Here is a 20,232-nt window from a genome sequence, read left to right as displayed (position 1 = left end):
CCCGGTAGTCGCCAGTTAAATGTTCAGAAAGCCCGAACCCTCGTTAGGGCGCTCGGGGAAGGCGGGTTATCCCGGTGCCGGCGTTGTGCGGCTGCCGTTGTGAAGATGAAGGCGGTGTAAAGCGGGGAGGGGTAGCCCAGCGAACCTCCTGGAGAAAAAGCCTGTTTATTCTTCCTGTAGGATGTTGTGCCAGCTGTCGGGTTCGCAAGGGGGGCAGGAAGATGTTTTGCTTATTTAAAGTTTTCCCGTCACGCTGCACTCGCGAAGTCGTGGGGAGTACACGGCGCACACGTAGCCCGCCCCGCCGGGGAGCCGCGGCGAGGGCTGGTTTCCCCGGGAGGGAAGGAGGAAGCAGGGCGGAAAACTTGAGTAACTTTCTCTGAAAGCTTCTGCTGTGACTTCAGCAGCTGAGAGGGGTGGCGGCCTGGGTTTTTGTAAGCAGGAAAAGTAGCTTATACATTTCATTAAGGCTTTAAGGGTTTTGTAACATACTTCTAACGGAGGCTGTTTACTCGTCATTGGTTTTTTTTCCAGTTCCTGAGTTTCTCCTCCCCTATTCCATTTAAAAATACATTAGAAAAATCCCTTATTTATCTGCTGATGTGAAGAACTTTTGCATCCCGTCACTTTTCTGTTTCCCCTCTTGGAAAGGTGTTGCAGGATGTTGTGCCAAAACAACTACTGCACCACTGGATCGAGTAAAGATTTTGCTGCAAGCTCATAACCACCATTACAAACATCTAGGTAAGATGGCTGCTGTGTGTCTTATTTTTAGTTTTAAATGCAATGGGTATGGTTTGGGTACGTTGATATATTCAATGATGTATCTGCTTAAAAAAAAAAGGTGCTAATCAGACGAGCTAGGCTTGATCTTCCCCTTCCCGAAGCCAGTGGGAGATTGGTAATGGCAGGTTCAAATCTTGGATCGTTTATGTAAGAACTGCCACCGCTGGTAACTGCTGCAGTCTGCTGCGGGGATTGCCATTTCCCAGAGGCTGCGGGGATCCGTGCTTTTCAGAGCTTGGTAGCCCTCACAGGGGCTGGCGATTACAAGACGATGACTGCCAAATCCTGCAAGACTCGCGTGTGCTGATGCGTGCAGACAGCAGCGTGGTTGATAGGAATTGAAGACAGAAGTGGATTTGTGCTTGATGTAAGGTGCAGGTGATCTGTATTTGGCATCTGTGTTGCATCATGGTGAGAGAATAAACTCACAGTTGTCAGCATGTTCAGAACCATTCTCTGTGGGGCTCTAACAGTGCCCTCTTGTGCATAGTATTTGAGGTATTTTAGATCGTATGTTCTTGAAATATGTCATAACTTAGGTTCTGAAATTTAAGTGTGTTACAGTTGTCAAGAACAAAAATAATAGTTTTGAGTTGGTTAATTTTACATGTAATGAAGCTTTGGAATTTTTAACTTAGACACTAAAGATAATTGGTTTTTTTTTAAGGCTGGAAAAAGAAATCTTGAAACAAAATTCAATGGATATATATTCACTTCACTGTGCCAAAAAGGAAAACACAAGTAATGTGGCTTTTTGTTCACACAGTCACATAAGTATGCACTCAAAGCTGCAGTGTAAGAATTGAAGGCTGAAACAATTGGTTTGACTGATATTTTAAATTCTTGTTTTCTGTTTGCTTTGTACTGTGCCATAATTGGCAAGTGAAATCTTATATTCTTCCCTATTTAAGGTGTTAGATATGATGCTGATTATTTGAAATGTGTCCGACTTGAATGCATGTCCTTGTTACATGTAGGCAAAAAAGAAAATTATGTGGATGAGATACCTGTTAGTGCAGATGGATTAGTTCATCAGAGTCCTTCCTAAATGTTTTTACTGCCCTTGCTCTGTAGAGTTTGTGCCACATGGATCTTGAAGCCTGTATTTTAAGAAATAAGAACAGTAACTTGTCATTGCAGGGTGGAGAGAAATTCTAATCATGGCATGAATATTTTCATAGGCCTGTAATAAACGTGACATCTTAAAAATACATTTAATATTGTATACTTAGAACCCCAGAAGCTAATTAATTTTGAATGAAAATTTGTCAACTACTCTTTTTTTCCTGCCCGAAAGTAAAATAAACGTGTAAGCCTTTTTCATGTTCAGCTCTTATGTTATTAAGTAGTTGCATAGGAATGAAAACTGTTTGTTACAGTTTATTCCTTTACAAAAAAAAATTAAAAAGTTAATTTGATAGCAATTGTGCATAACTAATAATATGTTTATAATAAAACTGTAGGTTTTGCCCAAACTTTGTGTGATCTGACATTATTTCCCACCTATTAAAAGGGAATAGGGTTGCTGCTTGTTGCAACAACTCTGGGACAGGAAGTGTGAGATGTTTAAGTTGTAAGTAGTGAGAGTCTTAAACTTGTTTACTTAATTTCCTCAGTGATGGCATTTAAACTGTAATTTAGCATGTAGCAATGTTATATATATTCCCCCCCCCCGCCATGGTTTTAGATTTTTAAGTATTTATTTTGAATTGACTGAATTACAAGTCGACCAGTTTCCTTCCTTCTGTTGCTAGTATTAGCTTCTGTGGGTGGATAGTATCATCTGCAACAGGACTGCTTGCAGTCCTGGCAAGTCGTGGGGCCTGAATGCATGAATTCAGAAGGAGGTTCTCCGAGTCTGGGAGGTGAGAGAGCTGATAAAACTTAACCTTAAACCTCCTTCTGGCAATGTTTGAGCATTGAAAGTGGTTTTTCCACTCTCCATAGTTACATGAGCAACATGATCCGGCCTTACTTCTATGCATACTTTCTTATTGTCAGTAATATTTGCTTGATTTTTTTTTTTTCCCCTCCTTCCCCGCAGTGTGATTGTTAAATACATCTTTTTGTATTGCTGGCAGGAGTGTTTTCTACGTTGTGTGCTGTCCCCAAAAAGGAAGGTTACCTTGGGCTGTATAAAGGAAACGGGGCAATGATGATTAGAATCTTTCCATATGGCGCAATTCAGTTTATGGCATTTGACCAATATAAAAAGGTAGTTGGATTTATTTTGTTTTCCTTTTCTTTTTTCTGCCTACAATGAATACAGATTCTTTAAGCAATCAAATCTAACACTGAACTTTCTGTGTCTTATTAATTAGCTGCATGACTTTTCTAAGGTTGCTTAATTTTATCTGAATCTACCCATTAAAAATGTCAGGGCAACACTGAAACTTTTTGCAGTTTTTCTTAAGGACAAAAATTCCCACCAATTTTTGTACCTTTGCACTGTTGAGAATATTACTTTCTTTTTCTTTATGAAAGAAAAAGGTAATCTAAAGTCTGCTGCTATTTGTATTGCTATAAGGTAGCCCTCTGGAAATAATGTAGGAACAAAATGTAAAATGGAACTTCTTTATTATATTGTGTTGGGATTCTTAGTACTTGATCGGTGGAATAACTTAAACTTGAAAGTCTGTCTGGATATGACTGTTACATTTGACCTGACAAATGACTGTGTCAGGCTCTAGATAAAAATGACTTGGAAGGGAAAATGCTCATTTTAGGGTCCTACAAGATTTATGGATTCTTTTCTACTCTCATGCATTTACTCTTCCATAATAAATACATAATAAATCCCTGAAACATTTTTTGAAGGTCAGGTTTTAGCATGAACATGTTTTTAAACATTGCTTATCTGTGGTGAAAAATATCATTTTACTGTTAGCGATGAGGAATTCCGTGTTTGAAAGGTCAGATTTAGTACCCAGTGAAGTAAATTGCATGATCTTTACTGAAGACAGTGAGATTGAAGTTGTGATTCCCTTCCCTAAAGAGCAAATTTCAGAAGGCTGATACAAAGGAGTAACTGTAATGAGTTTCATGTGTTCTTTTTTTGGTGATGTAATCATAAATGCTGTTGATCTATGCTTGTTTTATGTTGTGTTGAATAAAAGACTGCATGCCGTGCTTTATAATGAAATGACTTATGAATCTGCAAATTTCAAGAAACGATTTAGCATCATAGCAGTTTCTTTTATCTATTAATTGACAACAAAACATTCAAGACATTGCAGGAATGTGTAAAAGGAAAAAACAATTCTTAAAGAACAAAGATATGAATTTATCTTCTTTATAGTAGAAACTGCTTCTTAAATAGTTATTTGATAAAAGCCTGGCAACTGATTTCTAACTTCCTTCCAGGATGTAATGTAACTTAGGAAGTTCTTGCTCTCAAATGCTTGTCTGATTTCTCTCTTCTTCTTTTTTTTTTTTTTTTAAATACAATTAAATAAAGTCTTAAAAATATCTTTATAGGAGTATGTTTCACATGCTGTGCATGGAAGAAAAATGTACTCTTCTCAAATGTGTCGCTTTTCAACTTTGCTCAGTGTCCTTTGCTCTCTATCATGCAACAAGGATAGTATTCACTTTGCCTTGTTTGACACACATTAAAGATAACTAAATAAACAATTAATCTAGTTTCTAAAGTAATCAGTACAAACACTTCCAACTAATCATTGTGCCTTGTTAGTAGAACTTTAGTGCTTTCATACTTTTAAAAAGAAATTGGTAACAACAGCAATGTTCAGAAAATTCTTTTAACAGTAATTAAGTGCTCTGGTTTGAATTTGTAGTGTTGTAAACCTCTTGGAAACAGCTACAGAGTTTGCATTAATGCGCTATTAAACTGTGTGATGTACTTCCCTGTGTTTTCTGATACATTTACTATTGTAAATGTTCCGTGTTTTGTAGGTAATAAAGAAACAACTTGGGATTTCGGGGCATGTGCATCGATTAATGGCAGGATCCATGGCAGGTATAGTTTTGTACTTGGATTTCAGACGTCCCTTTTGCTGAAGAGTTAATATTTGTTTAGAGCATGATTTGATGTGTTTTCAGGTCAAACTGTTGCAAATTTATATTAAGCAAAATACTAGTAAATGGTTAATGTAACAAATAGTTGCCCAACTGAAAACTGTTTGTCTAAGAGTATTCTTTAAAACATATTTGTTTAAGCATTGAATTCTGTGCTATGTTGTAAAGCACAGTTTTTATAGTGTTTATTATGGCTTTTAAATAATGAAAAATCCAGTGTCATCAAGATGAAGTGTAAAGATGCAGGTTTTAGTAGAATTGGCTCATCAGCCTGTCTGCCATTGCTACTAGGTTGAATATAAGCCCAGAGAAAGAGAGAGAACTGCAGCTGCTTAAATGGATGGATTCTTTGGATTTGCCAAAAATGTTTATACTTTTCAACATCCAACACAGAATTGTCATGATACTCTTTAAATCATATGTGTGAATGTTAAAAAATATCCTTTATCAATTACGGCAATAGCAGTAGAAAAACCCATTTGTGAACTGCTGGTATATGGTATGATTATACATTTCTGTTTTCCTCTTGCTAGTCATTCAGCCAAAAGTAGCTAAGAAAAAAACAGGGAAAGGTAAGTAATAGTGGACTGATTTTAAATTGAGGTGGTTCTTCATGTGCTTTTACTTTGTAAAACAGGCTTAGTACTGTTTATGGATTATTGTTTATGGATTATTGTTTAGGACTAAACAGTTAAGAGTATTACGATTTAGCTTCTTTTGGAATGAAAATACTGGGGCTTGTTAATACTGCCTTTAGTTAAACTAGGAAGACCTCATTAAAGTATTTTGGCTTTGCATGCCATCAGAGGGAAAGGAAAGAGAATGAAATAAAACAATTCAAAGATCCTAAAAACTAGCAAAACCCATTTGGCAAGATATGTTCCAGAACTTGGCTGGCTTTCTATCTGAAAGAAGTGGCGAAAATATGTAGATTTTTTTTCCTTTTTTCTTTCTTCGCCCTTCGTTTTAACTGTACTAAAGAATACTTTATTATTTTTTTTTTTTTCCCCTAAAAGCTGCTTATTAGCTTTTTCAGGAACCTTGTCAGAGACCTGGAATCTGACTTGTGAGGCGCTGTGAAAACATTGAATAATCAGCTTAACTCTGTCAGTGTTGGACATGCTGGAATTCTTTGCGTAGATAAATTAATAGCATCTGGCATCGTTTTAAGCACCTTACTGGTTAAATCTGGTTTGTGTGGTTAGAGTAACAGAAATAAAATTAATATACAGTACTATCTGGAAAGAATGATGAAATGAAATGCTTTGTGTGGTGCATTTAGGTGCAATATACTCGATAGTTTGATATTGAGAACCCCAAAACTGAGTAGATGAGCTCGACTTAGATGTGCAGTGAAATGAACACAACGGTCAGGTATAGTAATAGTATCACATATGAGCATTGTACTATATGTTTACTAGGTGGCATTAACTGCTTTTGGGGATATTCTTTAGACAAATGAGAGGACAGTTTGTTTTGAGTATGCCAAGAAGATGTAAGAGAAGGAAGGAGGCACTGAGAAGAGCATAGAGTTTGGTATCTGATACAGAAGTGTTCTAGATTTGCAAACAAAATCAGAAAAGACTTTTAAAAGCAATTGGTAATATTTCTTGCTTTAACTCCCATGGCTTAGTCTTGCTGCCTCCAATAAGGGATATTATTCTGTTTCTTCCAAGTTTAAATGACTAAAGGAGATGGTGTGCTGCATGCACCCCTGTGTTGGTGGAGAGGGGTCTTCACAGTTTCCTGGAACCCAGTGTTATGCAGCTGAAAATGGATAACCCTTGTTTCCCTTTCCTTTCTGTCCCCTCCACACCATCTAGCCACACAGCCGTCTGCTTTCACTTCTGTGTATGCTACTGATACTTAAATCTTGCTTGTGTCAGTGTCTCCAACGTTACTAGCAGTCGAGACCTGAATAGGCTTCAGAGTGGTGGGAGGCATTTGAGTATCTTCTGTAACTGATAAATGGAATCAAAAGCATATCCACAGGGAAAAAACAAGGCAATGAGGATGGGGGTAGTGGAGTGAAAGAAAAGAAAAAAACTATTGTAATGCATCTATTTAAGGAGGCCAAGTTAAAGTTACTGTGGAAACTTTAACTCTGAATTTCCTGAGCCTTGTGTGATTCAAATTTCAGCTGTAACACCTCATTAACAGATAAATGGTGTAGAACTTCTTTTAAGGAAAGACAGAGCTGGGGAGAAGATGGAGAAATCATAGAGGTTTGTGGGGTTTAGGAAACAAAATGATCAAGTAACACCTGTATCACAGGATGATTTTGCAAATCTAAATCTTATTTTAGTTTTCTAATTGAAAAATCTGAATTAAAACAGAAATGTGTGTTTCTTCCCCTGCACTTGATTAACTTAAGAATAAAAAAAGCCAAAAAAGACTAGATGTTATCTAGAATAAACTCAAGTTCCATGAAACTAAACCAGAAAGCATTGTTTTAATTTTAAGTTTTTACTTTTAGTAAAAGCGATTGGAAGATCGCTGACCTAGGAGGATACTGACTGTCTCAATTTTAAATAGTATGTGGTTAAATTACTTGAGTCAACATTTTAAAAGAATATGTGCTGTTGTATTTCTCCAGGTGCAATTCAGAAAGAAACAGAATTACATATTGGAGGTCTAGAAATATTAGGACTTGTACATTAGGCAGTTCTTTAACCTGACTGATAAATTTTCTTCATCATCAGCTATTTCTCTGTGTGTATAGTCCCTGAAGCTTTGTTTTGTTCAGAAGATACCTTCTTGATAAATTAATCTTTGTGCTAGTAAAGAAGCATATCTTCTGCAGTTCAAGGCTGTGACTTGTGCTTACCACTTTTTGAACTGTATACCTCTGAATCACCTGCTAATGCTTGATTTGATCTACGTAGTTATTGATAAACTACAAAGAGCATGATACAGAAATAATAAAAACTTGTGTATCAGATATGTTTGCAGTACATGATCTTGGTAAATGTATTTCCCTTGTTTTTTTTTTCTTGCTCCAGATGTTTTTTTTTTATTTTTATTTTCAAAGAAAGAAAATTACTAAGAATGGAGGAATAGTAGGGAAATTGGGAGGCAGAGATAAATCCCTATACAGCTAATCTCATTGCTAACTCCCAAAGCCTGGGAAGCAAATCCAGGACAGTCTAATTCCTGTTGTGCTTCGTTGATGCTAAGTCTCAGTAAAGGTCTATGTAACCTCGTATCTTGTCCCCAAGAGTGGTCAAAGGTGCTTGAGGACAATGTGGTAAATGAAGAATGGCCTTTCCCTGACTTCCTTGACTTCTGAGTCAGCACTTGCAGTGAAAGTCTGCTGGTTTTGAAGAAGTGGTTCCTTAAAGGAGGAAGAAGCTACATTACCCTATTATGATTATTTCAGCTCAGACACTGGGAATTGCGGTATGTATCTCTTAACTGTTGAGATACTTCCAATTCTGTCCTGTTTAACTAACCATGGGAGAGATTTTTGGCTCGCCTCTCATTATTTGGCGTAGACTTTGCTTCCTCAAGACATGGAATCAGCCTTAAGATGCTGTGATCAGACTTCTGATAACTCCTATTTAGGGAGCAGAGATGAGATTAATAATTTCGTAGACTTTACCACAATGACTTTGTGTCCCAAAGCTGGGCCCCATTCCTCCCATAAAGGGTAGTGTCTCTTCTGAGCCCCGAAGGAAATCCTGATACCTTGTATGTATGTTTTGCTTATATGAACAGTGAACAGTAACATGCCTCTCCCAGTTGCTTCAAGAAAGCGTATTTTGTGGCTGATGTTAGAAATCCCATTTTTTTTTTTTTTTTCAGAATTCGTGGCTAGAGGATTTTAAGAAAAAGTTAAAAAACCCAATCCTATGTAAATCCTTACTACATATGGTTTCTTTCAGCTCCATCTGATTTTTTTTTTAATTGTACTATTTTTGGACTGTGTTCACTAGTTAGTGCATTCACCAAGCTCTTGGTTCGTCTGTTTGGTAGTTTTTATTCAGAGAATATTCCTTAATACATATCAGTGCATGATTGGAAAGAGAAGGGTGTTAAAGTTGTGTGTTTACTGAAATGGGATGACTTTCCTGTGAGCTCTTAAGCTCTGTAAAAGCTTTTTATTTTAATTTTTTTAAACTGCTTGAATTAATCCATTTTACAATATTTCTGGGCGTCTCAGGCAATCCATTAGGAAAAGGCTGTAGTCTGAGGGATTGCATTTAATAATGTAGGTCAGTGGAAACAGTCCTGAAGTTGCTTTGGTGTTTTGCGGCTTCCAACTTTTGAACTCTATGGGTGAGACAACATCAGAAATCAACTGCAGATGTCTGCTTTTTCTTCAGAGGAATTGTCCAAAATCTCTGAAAGAGATGGTTTTGTCTTCTAAAATAAATTACTGGTAGGATACTCCAGACGGTCATAAACTTTGCTCTCAATTGACAGTTGACCACTGTCAACTTTTTGGATAGCTCACTTATGGACTTATGGTGGTGTGTTTTCTTTTTTTTTATTCTGCCCATCTAATCCTGATGTCTTCTGTCAGATCATTCAGCTTACTAAAGTTGCCTTCTTTTTTTTTTTCTCTTCAGACATAAAAGTTATGAAGACTTTGTTTGTGGAGTTGTTGTGTTGGGTTTGGGTTTTGTTGGTGGTTGGTTGCTTTGTTTTTTTCCCCCCTTCCATGTTGTGGTTTTCTCTTGACCTTGTGGAAAGGAGGGGAAATGATACACCTACAAAAAGAGATATCATTAAGAGACTATTAAAACTTAAGAGGAAGTGGCAATTTCCTGCCAGCATAAAAAGTGTGCTTATCTTCTGTAGGACCAATTTTGAACGGTGGGGTTTAGCTAAATCGGAGCAGCTGCTAGAAAACAACATCAATTATGAAGGTTTCTGCTTTTTTTTTCTCCTTTTCCCAGTATTTGTTTTTTTTAGTGATGGTGGTATACCACCAGAGAACGACCTCTGTTTTTACTAAACAGTTTTAACTATTCCCTCCAAATAATTTGGCAGCAGTTGAGTGGTTTACCTCAAAAACTAGCAGTAGGAAAGATTTTGTTATTCAGGTAACTGTTCCGAGGAGTTGTTCTCTGTACTGGAGTTCTGTTTCCAAAATTACAAGTTGGTCAGCATTTAATCAGTTTTGAACCAGTTCATAACTGGATGAATCCAAGATTTTATTTTTGTGGCATCTTATGTCTAGAAATAGCTTTTTTGGTCAGAGTTTTAAAACAGAGGTGCTGGTATAACACAAACTATTAAAATGCAGTAATGCAACACAGTTAAGTACTCTTCATCAGTATGATCCTGACTTTATTTTAAATGTCATTAGAATATATTTAGTGTTTTCAGATGCAGTAGATAGATACATGTATCTATATCCAGTAATGGCATTAAATTCTGACACAACCTTTTTGAAATTAAACATGTAAATTTGGTGGTTTGATTTTTTTTTTTTAAAGATATGGTAGGATTAGGTTTCATGGTTGCAGTCCAGTAAAGCTGATGCACTTGACTAGCCTGATGCCATGGATGTAAATAAGATTGCTCATGTCAATACAGTGAGGTCCATAAATCTTTGCAAAATCAAGGTCTAGGTGTGCATCTTCAGTGAACACCAAGTATAAACATGCATGCTTCATGCGTTGCTGAAGTTAGTGTTCCTATTTGCTGATTATAAGTGACTTTGTTTCTTTAACAAAATAATTTGTATATGCTATTATATTCACTGCCACAAAAGGAAATTCTAATTTTCAAAATAATCCTAGAATCAGATAAGGTGTAGGTGAGTTTTGTTTGCTTGTTTTGTTTTTGTTTTTAATAAAGGTATTACAGCAGTGATTTGTACTTACCCTCTTGATATGGTTAGAGTTCGTCTGGCGTTCCAAGTAAAAGGGGAACACAAGTACATGGGAATTATCCATGCATTCAAGATGATTTACACAAAGGTATTTTTTCTTTTAATCTTCAGTCCTGTCGAAGCGAAATATGCTCTTTAGAGAATGTTGCACTGCATTGAAGATAGCGGCTTGGTGGAAACTAACATGACTTCATTGCGTGCACATTGAATTTTTTAATGTAAAGAATTATCTGGATGCTTCCTTCTACTTAGGCTGCTAAGAGGTAGCTAAGACTCTTCTCAGTGGGAAGTTAAAAACAGCAGAGAGAAGTTGCTTTTCAAGAGCAAGTAGTAATGATACAAAAAAATTTGGGGAGGAGGGATATGTGTAATGCAGAAATATCTCCTAGATTGTGATGTTGGATATAGATTTTTGTCCTTCATTTTCACTTCTTTATCTCCTATGGAGCCAGGCAGTTGTCCCTTCAATTCTTCAGGCATAAGAATGGAACTTGATGTTAGCTCCTTGATAGTAGATGATGCTAGTCAGATTGCTGTTATGTGAATCTGTATGAACAGTCGTATAACTTGTTAAGATATTTCTTGCCACAAATGTACCTGTATTTTTCTTTTAAAGGAAGGTGGGTTTAGTGGGTTCTACAGAGGACTGATGCCAACTGTTGTAGGAATGGCACCGTATGCAGGTAAGTTAGAAATAGAACATGACAGCCCTTCAGCAGTTATGTGCACTATTAAATTTACATAATATATTTGCACACCTAGTTAATTAGCTTCTGTTAAAATCAAGGATTCTGTTTTTTACTGAGTGGAGAGGGGAGGCCATTTGAAGTGTTTGCAACTCTTCAGTCTTAATCTAGAATTTATCAACGTGTGTTAAAGCATCTTCAATAGGCAAAGCCTAGCTTTTCTGAAATTTGGAGTTGAGAAGGAGAAGATAAAGTAGTGTTTCTTTCTCTTCTGCTTCCCAGTTTTCCCACAAAAAAGCCGGTAGGATATTTCTCTCAAACAGGTAGATCCATGAGAGAGCAGGGCACTCTATAGATGGAGACTTAGAGCCTCATATTGGGTCCATCTCCTGGTGACTTTTATGTAAATACTTAGACAAGCTAAAGCAGGGGGTGGCGTGGGATGGAGGAACATCAGAACTGCCCAGCTAAACTACACTCATATTTAAAAAATGAGAGATGTTCTTCAGTTAAAAAGATCTTAGGAGTGACTCTTAACAGCAATCCAGTAATTTAAAACCCACAATCTAGCTTATTTAAAGCATTCTTTTAATGTTATCTATAAACACTAATTAATTTGGACAGAAGTTACTGTAGAAGTTCAAAATATTATTTGTCTATTTCTTTCTGCTTAAGAAAAACTTCTAAAAGAATTGGAAAATAGTTTCATTTTAATTGCAGCTTTTTGTTTATGATGATGATGCATCGAGAAATAATTTGTTTTTTTATGAAAGTACATAAAATTAAATTTCCTTTTAGGTTTTTCATTTTTTACCTTTGGTACCTTAAAGAGCATTGGACTTGCTCAAGCACCTAACTTGCTTGGACGGCCTTCATTAGATAATCCTGATGTCTTAGTTTTGAAAACACATGTAAATCTGCTGTGTGGTGGCATAGCTGGAGCAATAGCTCAGACGATATCGTAAGTTTGGGTATTGTGGTGGTGTGTTTTTTTTATATATATAGCTGTTCATTCTAAAGAAACTTTTATCTGAGAATATGATTTTATGTAAGTCTAGTTATTAGTAAGGTTTTTAAATCAGGTTAATCAGACACCGAAATTCAGTTACTTCTGATTGTTTCATTTACTAAATATCTATTTAATCTTCAGGGTCTTTAAAGATATATGCATTGAGTCAATTAAACAAATTCAGGCAAATATCCTAAAATCAGTTGGAATCTTGTTTGGTAAGCTATGAAATTTTGACCATGAACATAATTTGCAGAATTTTATTATTACAATTTATTTTCAAAACAATGTAACTTGTGAAACCATAGAATTAAAAAAAAAAAAAGAACCAGTCTTAGATATTGTATTTGGCATTAATTTTTTTATTACTTTGCCTCCTTTCTTTATTCTCATGCTGTCCTTGTCATATTTTATTTTGTCCATAAAGTAATTTAATGGACTTACAGCATAAATTTTTCACTAAATCACTGCATTACAAATGTCATTTTCTACTAATCTTTAAACTGTTAATTTTATTTTCAATTCAGGTGTCTTCTCCCTCCAGCGTTTTACAGACTGTTTTATACTCTCATCTGATCTTCATGTGTCTTCCTTACTCATGCCAAATGGAATATATTAAGAGATCTGATTTGCTAGTTTTGGTTGTATAGGGGAAGTCTCCCTTTTTGGAGAACTTTCAGCTGTGTTGAGAATCTGAGCCGGATTCCTGACTCACTGAAAATGGAACTTGGAGGTTGCACATGGACTTCTTTGTATTTTTTTTTTAAACAATATTCATGTAGTCATCACACATCTGTTTGAACTGCTGTTCAAATATCTCCTCTGTAGATATCCCCTTGATGTAACTCGTAGGCGAATGCAGTTAGGAGCCGTTCTCCCAGACTCTGAAAAGTGCCTGTAAGTATTTTGTTCTCATCTGTAGTAACTGAATTCTTAGATGTCTGAGCAAAGTTAAATTCTTAGGTTTAAAGTTTAAAAATAACAAAACAAACAAACAAAAAACCCCCCAAAACCCCAAACTACTATGTTGTTGATTTCTTCATTCTTTTAATGGGTAAGTTTCCACACGTACAAAAGCTGCTGTTATCACTCTGAGGTCAAAAAAACCCCCTGAAATCACCATGGCACTTTTGTTAGCCATACTGTGTTTGTATTAGTAACATGGTTTGTTTTGTTTTGGTTTTTTTTTTGTATTTTAACTCAACTTGTGATGCCTTTAATATCAGCAGGATTCCTGAGAGAAAGACTGCATGCTTCTACTGAAATGACATGTTTCAAAGTGTTTTTTAATGGTGCAGAATCTGTTCCATAAGATGATTTTGCATACTACTGTTTTATTTGACATTTCTTGCATTTATGGTAACGTCCCACACCCCACATGTAGTTGGGGTTCCTCCAGTAGAATTGGAAGTACCATAATATCCTTAGAATCATAGTATTAAATTGGCTCTCATCTTGCAAAACTTTCTGAATTTCACACTGCCTCAACCAAATGCAATTCCAGGACAGTTTTATCTTGGTTACTTTCAGCCTTGTGGAACTGTGTATGTCTGAATCCTGGGTGATTCAGTGTGAACCTCCTCTGTGGCAAGTTGGATCTTACTAACGGTAGTCTGAGTGACCTTTCATAAACAACCTAGATGTTGCTTACTGTGAAAGTTGCTGTTCTGTTTTCCTTAACAGCCTTAACTTTTTTTTTTGCTTGGCTATTTTCCACTCCAGATACTTTTAAAATCAAAATGTGTTAATTGTTCTTGGGGTTTTACTTTCTGCATTTGTGAGAACTATTTTTACAGACATCAGGCTTCCCAATTCAACAATATTGTTGTGACTGTGTTTGGAGAGAGCTGTGCCTTGAAGGAGAGTAGACATATATGTCTTTAGAGGATGAGAGGATAAACCAAGTAGGAAATCTTGAAGCTTTGAGGCATATGGAAGATGTTCTCAAAGAGCAATGTCTTTAATACCTTGGAAGTATTGAGCACTTTACAGATTTTTACATTGCCTTGTATTTAACATCCATTTGCTCAGTTTCACTGTAAGTATGTGAGGAAATTAGTTCTCCTTGCATATACACTGCAAATTCTACTTTTAATAAGGTCAAATATTAGATACTTAGCATAAATTCTAGCATTACTCTTCTGAGAGAAAATATTAGGTCTTTGTCATGGTAGAGGAAACTACACACATGCAAGATATAGAATACAGAGCTAAACATAAATTTTACATTCAGCACTTTAGGACAGGTCATATGATTGAGTACTCAAAGGAAGAGAATGGGATACAAGCCCTAAATACTGATCTTTAATGCCAGAAGTGTGTGCTACACTGGGCAAATCATGTTTCTGTTACTCTGTATTACATTTGTAAGAAGAATTGATGCTTCTCAATTCCTTCCTGCCAGAGAGGCAACAGAATATGCATAGCCATTCTTGTGTGAAATGTCTTAGTATGTCTTTTAGGTCAGGTGTTTTCAGACTGAAATTTCTTTAGATGGGATTGCACTGTCTTCTTTCCAATTCCCAACCCTAGTGCCCAAATGTCTTGCAGAAGCTCAGACTGTCTTCTGAGTCCTGGAAAGACTGTAACACTTTGCTGTATGCAGTCCCATGGATTTTTCTGCATACATCTCTTAAGAACCAAGTAAAATAAGTATCTTGTATTTAAAGAAAGTGATTTTGACTGTTGAATATGTGTATCCAATAATGATTTGAGTTCTTGTTTTTCCAGTACGATGGTGCAGACACTGAAATACGTGTATCAACAACATGGAATACGAAGAGGATTATACCGTGGTTTATCTCTGAATTATATTCGTTGTATTCCTTCCCAGGCTGTGGCTTTTACCACATATGAACTTATGAAACAATTCTTGCACCTTAACTAATTTTTTTTTTTAAAGACCTTCCTGTAAAACTACACTATCAGTCCTCAGATTATATTGGTGAGTAAATTACTTGAAGTTTAAAAAAAAGCTGTTCCTGTGGCACTGCTGTTGTCTGACATTTTTATTTGCCAAAATGTGGTTAATTTCCTGGAGTCAAACCAGGAGACAGATCAAAATAAACATTAGTTAGCTATAAACATTTTTTTGCACTTGCTCTTACAGGCTTCATTAGATTAATGTTAAGAATTACACACTTTTAAAATTACACCCACATTTTATATGGGTTTCAAGCTGTTAGTTATATAGCTTTATCACCATTCCAGGAATTACGCACGTGGTTATATTGCTTTTTAAGCTAGTAGTTAGACATCTGTTCTTCTTTAAAAATTAAATTGAAGAAACTGATTTGAACAAAATGCAGTGATTTTCATATTCAGATACTTGCCAACTGAAATCAGCAGACCACAACTTAAGCATCTTTTCATTCTTTTTTTTCTACAAGTTTTCTGTATGCATATATCTTCAGATTGGTTACTTATGAAAGTCTTTTCAACCATTTCAATCAAAAATGTCAAGATGTATTTAACGTTATTAGAGATCTTGCCATTTGGAAACCAGTTTCTTGGCATACATTCTATTCTAAAAAAAGTGCTGTATCTAGACAAATAAAGGCAGGGGAAACTGTTACAGTGAGAAGTGCAAGAAAAGATGTCCTTGAGGCAGTTACTATGGGCCTAATCTTACAAAGCATTTCTGTACCTTTTCTGTGGAGCTGAATGTTCTCGATTCAGTTTATTGAAGGCTGAGTATTTTATGTACTTTCCAGTACTAGCTTGTGTAAACAGGTTTGTCCCTACCTTAAAACATGGTGACAAACAGGACTGCATGCTGCTGCGTTTACTTATTTAGGCATATGGACCATATTCAACCTCTCGTGCAAGAAAAGAGATGAAGATTGTATTGGAGTCTGTAGATGTGTATATGTACAGTTTCTAAAGTATGGTATGCAATAGACTATTACATGTTTTCCTCCTACTACAATCCTTTTTGTAGAGGGGATTATTTTCGAGACTTGTTTATACATGATTTCCCTTGGTACTCCTGATTTTACTCACTTGATTCAGGAAACTGTAAAGCATTTACTTTAAGTGCTGTAAGTTATTTATTTATTGTAAATATTTTAGCAGTGTCTTATAAGACTTGGTAATGGTTATGTCGAGTGGTGGATGGTAAGATCGATTTGCTTAATTTTGACAAATTTGGCAAACTGGATTTTGAGTTATATATTCAATACCAGCTTTTGTGTTACAATTTCCCCCCTCCCATGTTTCTTAAAAGTATGTATTTCTTTGATATTTAACAATGTAGCTATGGACAAAAAATGAGATGTATTTGAATTTATTTTATTAAAAATTTTGAACTAATGTCCTTGTGTGATTTGTATGTGTTACAGCCAGAAAGAGTACATGTTTCTGGAATTATCTGTATGTTTAGGTAAATCTGCATACATTATCGTTCTTAATTAAGAGACAACAAATAAGATTTTTCTTCTGATCTTTAGTTTCACTTAAAGGAAAACTAACCAATATCACAGTAAATTTTTATCTTTTAAAGTCCTTGCAGTAGAGCTAAATTCACAGTATTAAAAAAATGATGTGCCATTTTTCTTTCCTGTATTACTGTGTGAGCAAATAAGCATCTTCTCAGGTGCCAGTTCTTTGCCATGTTAATAATGTTAAAGATGTTTAAATTTAGAGTTTTAAATCTTAATTTTAGTAAAAGTGATATATTTGAGGAACTCAAATAGGTTTGAGCTGTGTCATGAAAAGCTAAGCAGTTCTTATGCAGAATAAAGCAGAATCCAGCATATTCACTCTTGAGAGGAAAGGAGTGTAACAAGTGTCCCCTAAATAACAGAGTAGGATATAGAATGTGGAAAAATAAACCTACTGGATGAAACTGTGCTGTATTTTCAGGATCAATTTTTCAAAATAAAATTTAAAAGTGTATGAATAATTTTAAATTTGGAAGTATTTTAATACTTTTGAGCAAGGTCTATGAAAGAAAAATACTTTTCTCTAGGGGCTAGATGGAAGGCGAGTGGAGTTTCTAATTCCGCCCCCCCCCCCAGTAGTTAGTTCTAACTCTTTCTGGAAAGCTTATTCAGGTATTTCTAATTCAGTTGGAACATGGAATTTATTTAGAACATCTGACTACCACAATGGAAACGTGGGACTTTATTGTAAATCCTTTCGTTCTCTAGTGACAGCCCTATGAAAACTGGGCTTAATTTTGAACTACTGAGGGATTTATTCCCTTGTTTTTTCTTGTCTGTCTCCAGTATTTTCAGTGTACTGAACAAGCAACCTCTAATTTTAGCCAGTGAAAAGTACAAGATTAGGCTCCAGCCAAGCTCGTTGCTATGCCTTAATCACATACTTTCTAATTATTTTTTTTCTGTTTACATTTTCAGCAAATGGAAGGGGCCTGAATATCTGTTTCTGTCTCTATTTCCTAAAAATTCCTATCATAATAATTTCATAACTAATAGTTCTATCCAGTGAAGTAAATATTTCTGTGAAGAACTGGTTATATAGCCTTGGAAAATATTTTTAGAATCTGTTAAACCCACCTATTGCTAATATTCTCTGACATAGAAGTAGAAAAGAAAGCCTCACCATTTTAGGATTCCTTCAAGTGGGGCAGTCTCATACAGGCTTATGCATGATACGTCTTGAAAATCCCCATCTGAGGAGGGTTTGTTTCCTGTGATTAAACATTGTGTCCTTAAAATAAATCTCATACTTCATCTCCACATTCTTACAATTGAAAATTTTGGCTGCTGTAACTAAGGCATTTATGTATGACCAATACTGCCGTTTACAGTCATTACACAGAAAAGTTTCATGTATTTGAACCGTTTTTTTACACTCATTAATTCCAATGTTTCTTTATTTTATTTATTTGTTACTAGTATTCTCCAGATGTTTGTTGTTGCTCATTTAAATGAGCTGAGACCTCAAGGTGGACAAATTCTAATGACAGTCTTCAAATTCCTCCCCCCGTTCCCTGAAAAAGGAGCGTGCAAGGCACTTGTTATAAGCTGCCTTTTATGTCTGCAACTCAAAACAAATATATTTGTTCAATTCGAACAGGTATCAAAGAAAAGATCTCTGTGCTTGGTCCTCAACTGTGTTTTTATTCTCTGCAATTAGTGTGAGTCTGCTCAGCTCAGAGATCTCTGCTTCAGTGATGTGAGTGACAGACTGCCCCCATAGCATCCTCAGAGTGGATCCCAGGATGGTTCAGGCTGGTCTGTATTAGATTTCCTGTACTCTTGCTCTCCTTTCCATTCTTCTTGGCAGGATGGGACCTGTTCTCTTACCACAGTGCTAGCATGGTTGCATAGTAAATCAGGTCGGGAAGCTGATGGCTTTTCTTGCAGCTAATTTATACTGTTTTATTCTGCTATTTAACTCCACCGTTGGGTGCTGTTTGACATTTTACCTCATCCAGGGTGGATGGGCTAGATATACCACGGTGCTTCCACTGATCTGATGAACAGTTAACCCACCAAAAAAATGAATGGATTTTGTTGGGGTTTCCTTACTGAACCAGCTCATGCTGTGGCCGCACACTTGCTGGATCTGATGCAAGGTAAATTTAACCTCAGATTTAGCTTTAGGAATAAACTTGCTATCTGCAGTGGCAGCACGCAAGTATACATTACTGAGTCAGTTGCTGGGGAAGACACAGATGGAGGTTCCCTTCATAGATTTCCCTGATTAAATCTGTGGCCTAAAAAATGAGGGTATGTTAACTGTGAGTATAGATAGCTAACTTCCTGTTTGTCACAGGATTGGAAGGAACAAATTTCATTATCTTGTGATAACAAATTTTTGACAATAAATTCCTGAATTTACATGGTTCAAACTTGATGGAGAACGATGATGTATCTTAAAATTGCAAGAATATTTTTCTCAACTACTGTACTAATGCCAGGAAAAATTAAAAGAGCCATAGTCTGAACGCTTTAGTGCAAGTTTTGGTACTTAAGTAAGGTTTGGTGTTCTTCTGGATTTCACAGACTTTCTGTAGAGATTCCCCAGGCTGCTTGGATTTTAGCTAACTTCAAAAAATATTTAAAGCATATTTTGTACTTTTATAACCATATTCTGTTAAGATATTTCTTTTTTAGTGTATGAGAGATGTATAGGCAACATGAAAGAGCCTATGGAACACAAGGTTATCAAGTATACAAAGTAAAAAAATTTATGTAATCTCTTTTAATAGCATGCCAAATTATGTGACTGTGCGTTTAACAGTATCGACACATAACTATTAAACTACAAGTAAGCTTATATTAGAGGTTCTGCAATGGAAAGTGATGTTAATGTAGTTTACTACATGCATTTCAGGACTATCCCAAAGAAAACTAAAGGGGATAATTTAACTATGTTCTCACCTTTTAAAATTCAAGCTTTGATCCTTCTGCTGGGATGTCTAACCATTGGCCGAAACTGTCCTGTTTGCAGGACTAGAGCCTCATAACCTTTTTGGCTACGTTAAAGAGATACAAGACCAAACTTTTAATAAATCATTTTCCTGACGTTTAAACTACAGAACACTCATACTGATGTATTAAGAATAGATTTAGTACCTGTGTCCTTCAATCTTTGCTAGAAGTAGTGGTTTTGTGGCCCCAAAAAAGCGAAGAAAGGAAATCTGTGCGTCTGAAACTTCTGTATCACCTCAGAAAGTCTCTTGTCTGTCAGTGAACAGCACCGGACGTGACAAGTTCCTGTCACGACTCTCAGGCTGAGGTTCACCCACAAGCCGTTGGCAGCAAAAGGCACGTGTAATTGTACCTCCCACTGCCGCACTGGTATCAGAAGAGGGGCAGCACCTGACGCAGTGGAAATAAGTGGCAGGTAGGGCTGAGAACCACCCATTCCAGCGCGGACGAACCCGCCCCAGGGCCCAC

The 20,232-nt window shown here is 36.2% G+C and overlaps 1 protein-coding gene across 1 annotated transcript; it reads left to right on the top strand.

Annotated features, from left to right (window-relative positions):
* Window positions 1-651: 651 nt before the first annotated feature.
* SLC25A16 (solute carrier family 25 (mitochondrial carrier), member 16) lies at window positions 652-15,665 on the top strand (the record flags this gene model as incomplete). Its single annotated transcript, XM_009703105.1, has 8 exons — window positions 652-744; window positions 2,868-3,001; window positions 4,702-4,765; window positions 10,633-10,754; window positions 11,283-11,349; window positions 12,151-12,313; window positions 13,190-13,258; window positions 15,092-15,665. Coding segments are annotated over 8 exons (869 nt in total), but the record flags the coding sequence as incomplete, so codon positions are not given.
* Window positions 15,666-20,232: the final 4,567 nt, after the last annotated feature.

The sequence above is a fragment of the Cariama cristata genome, unplaced genomic scaffold, assembly GCF_000690535.1.
Source record: "Cariama cristata isolate BGI_N322 unplaced genomic scaffold, ASM69053v1 scaffold28746, whole genome shotgun sequence".
In the NCBI taxonomy this organism is placed as follows: domain Eukaryota; kingdom Metazoa; phylum Chordata; class Aves; order Cariamiformes; family Cariamidae; genus Cariama; species Cariama cristata.
This window is presented reverse-complemented; position numbering and strand designations above follow the sequence as displayed.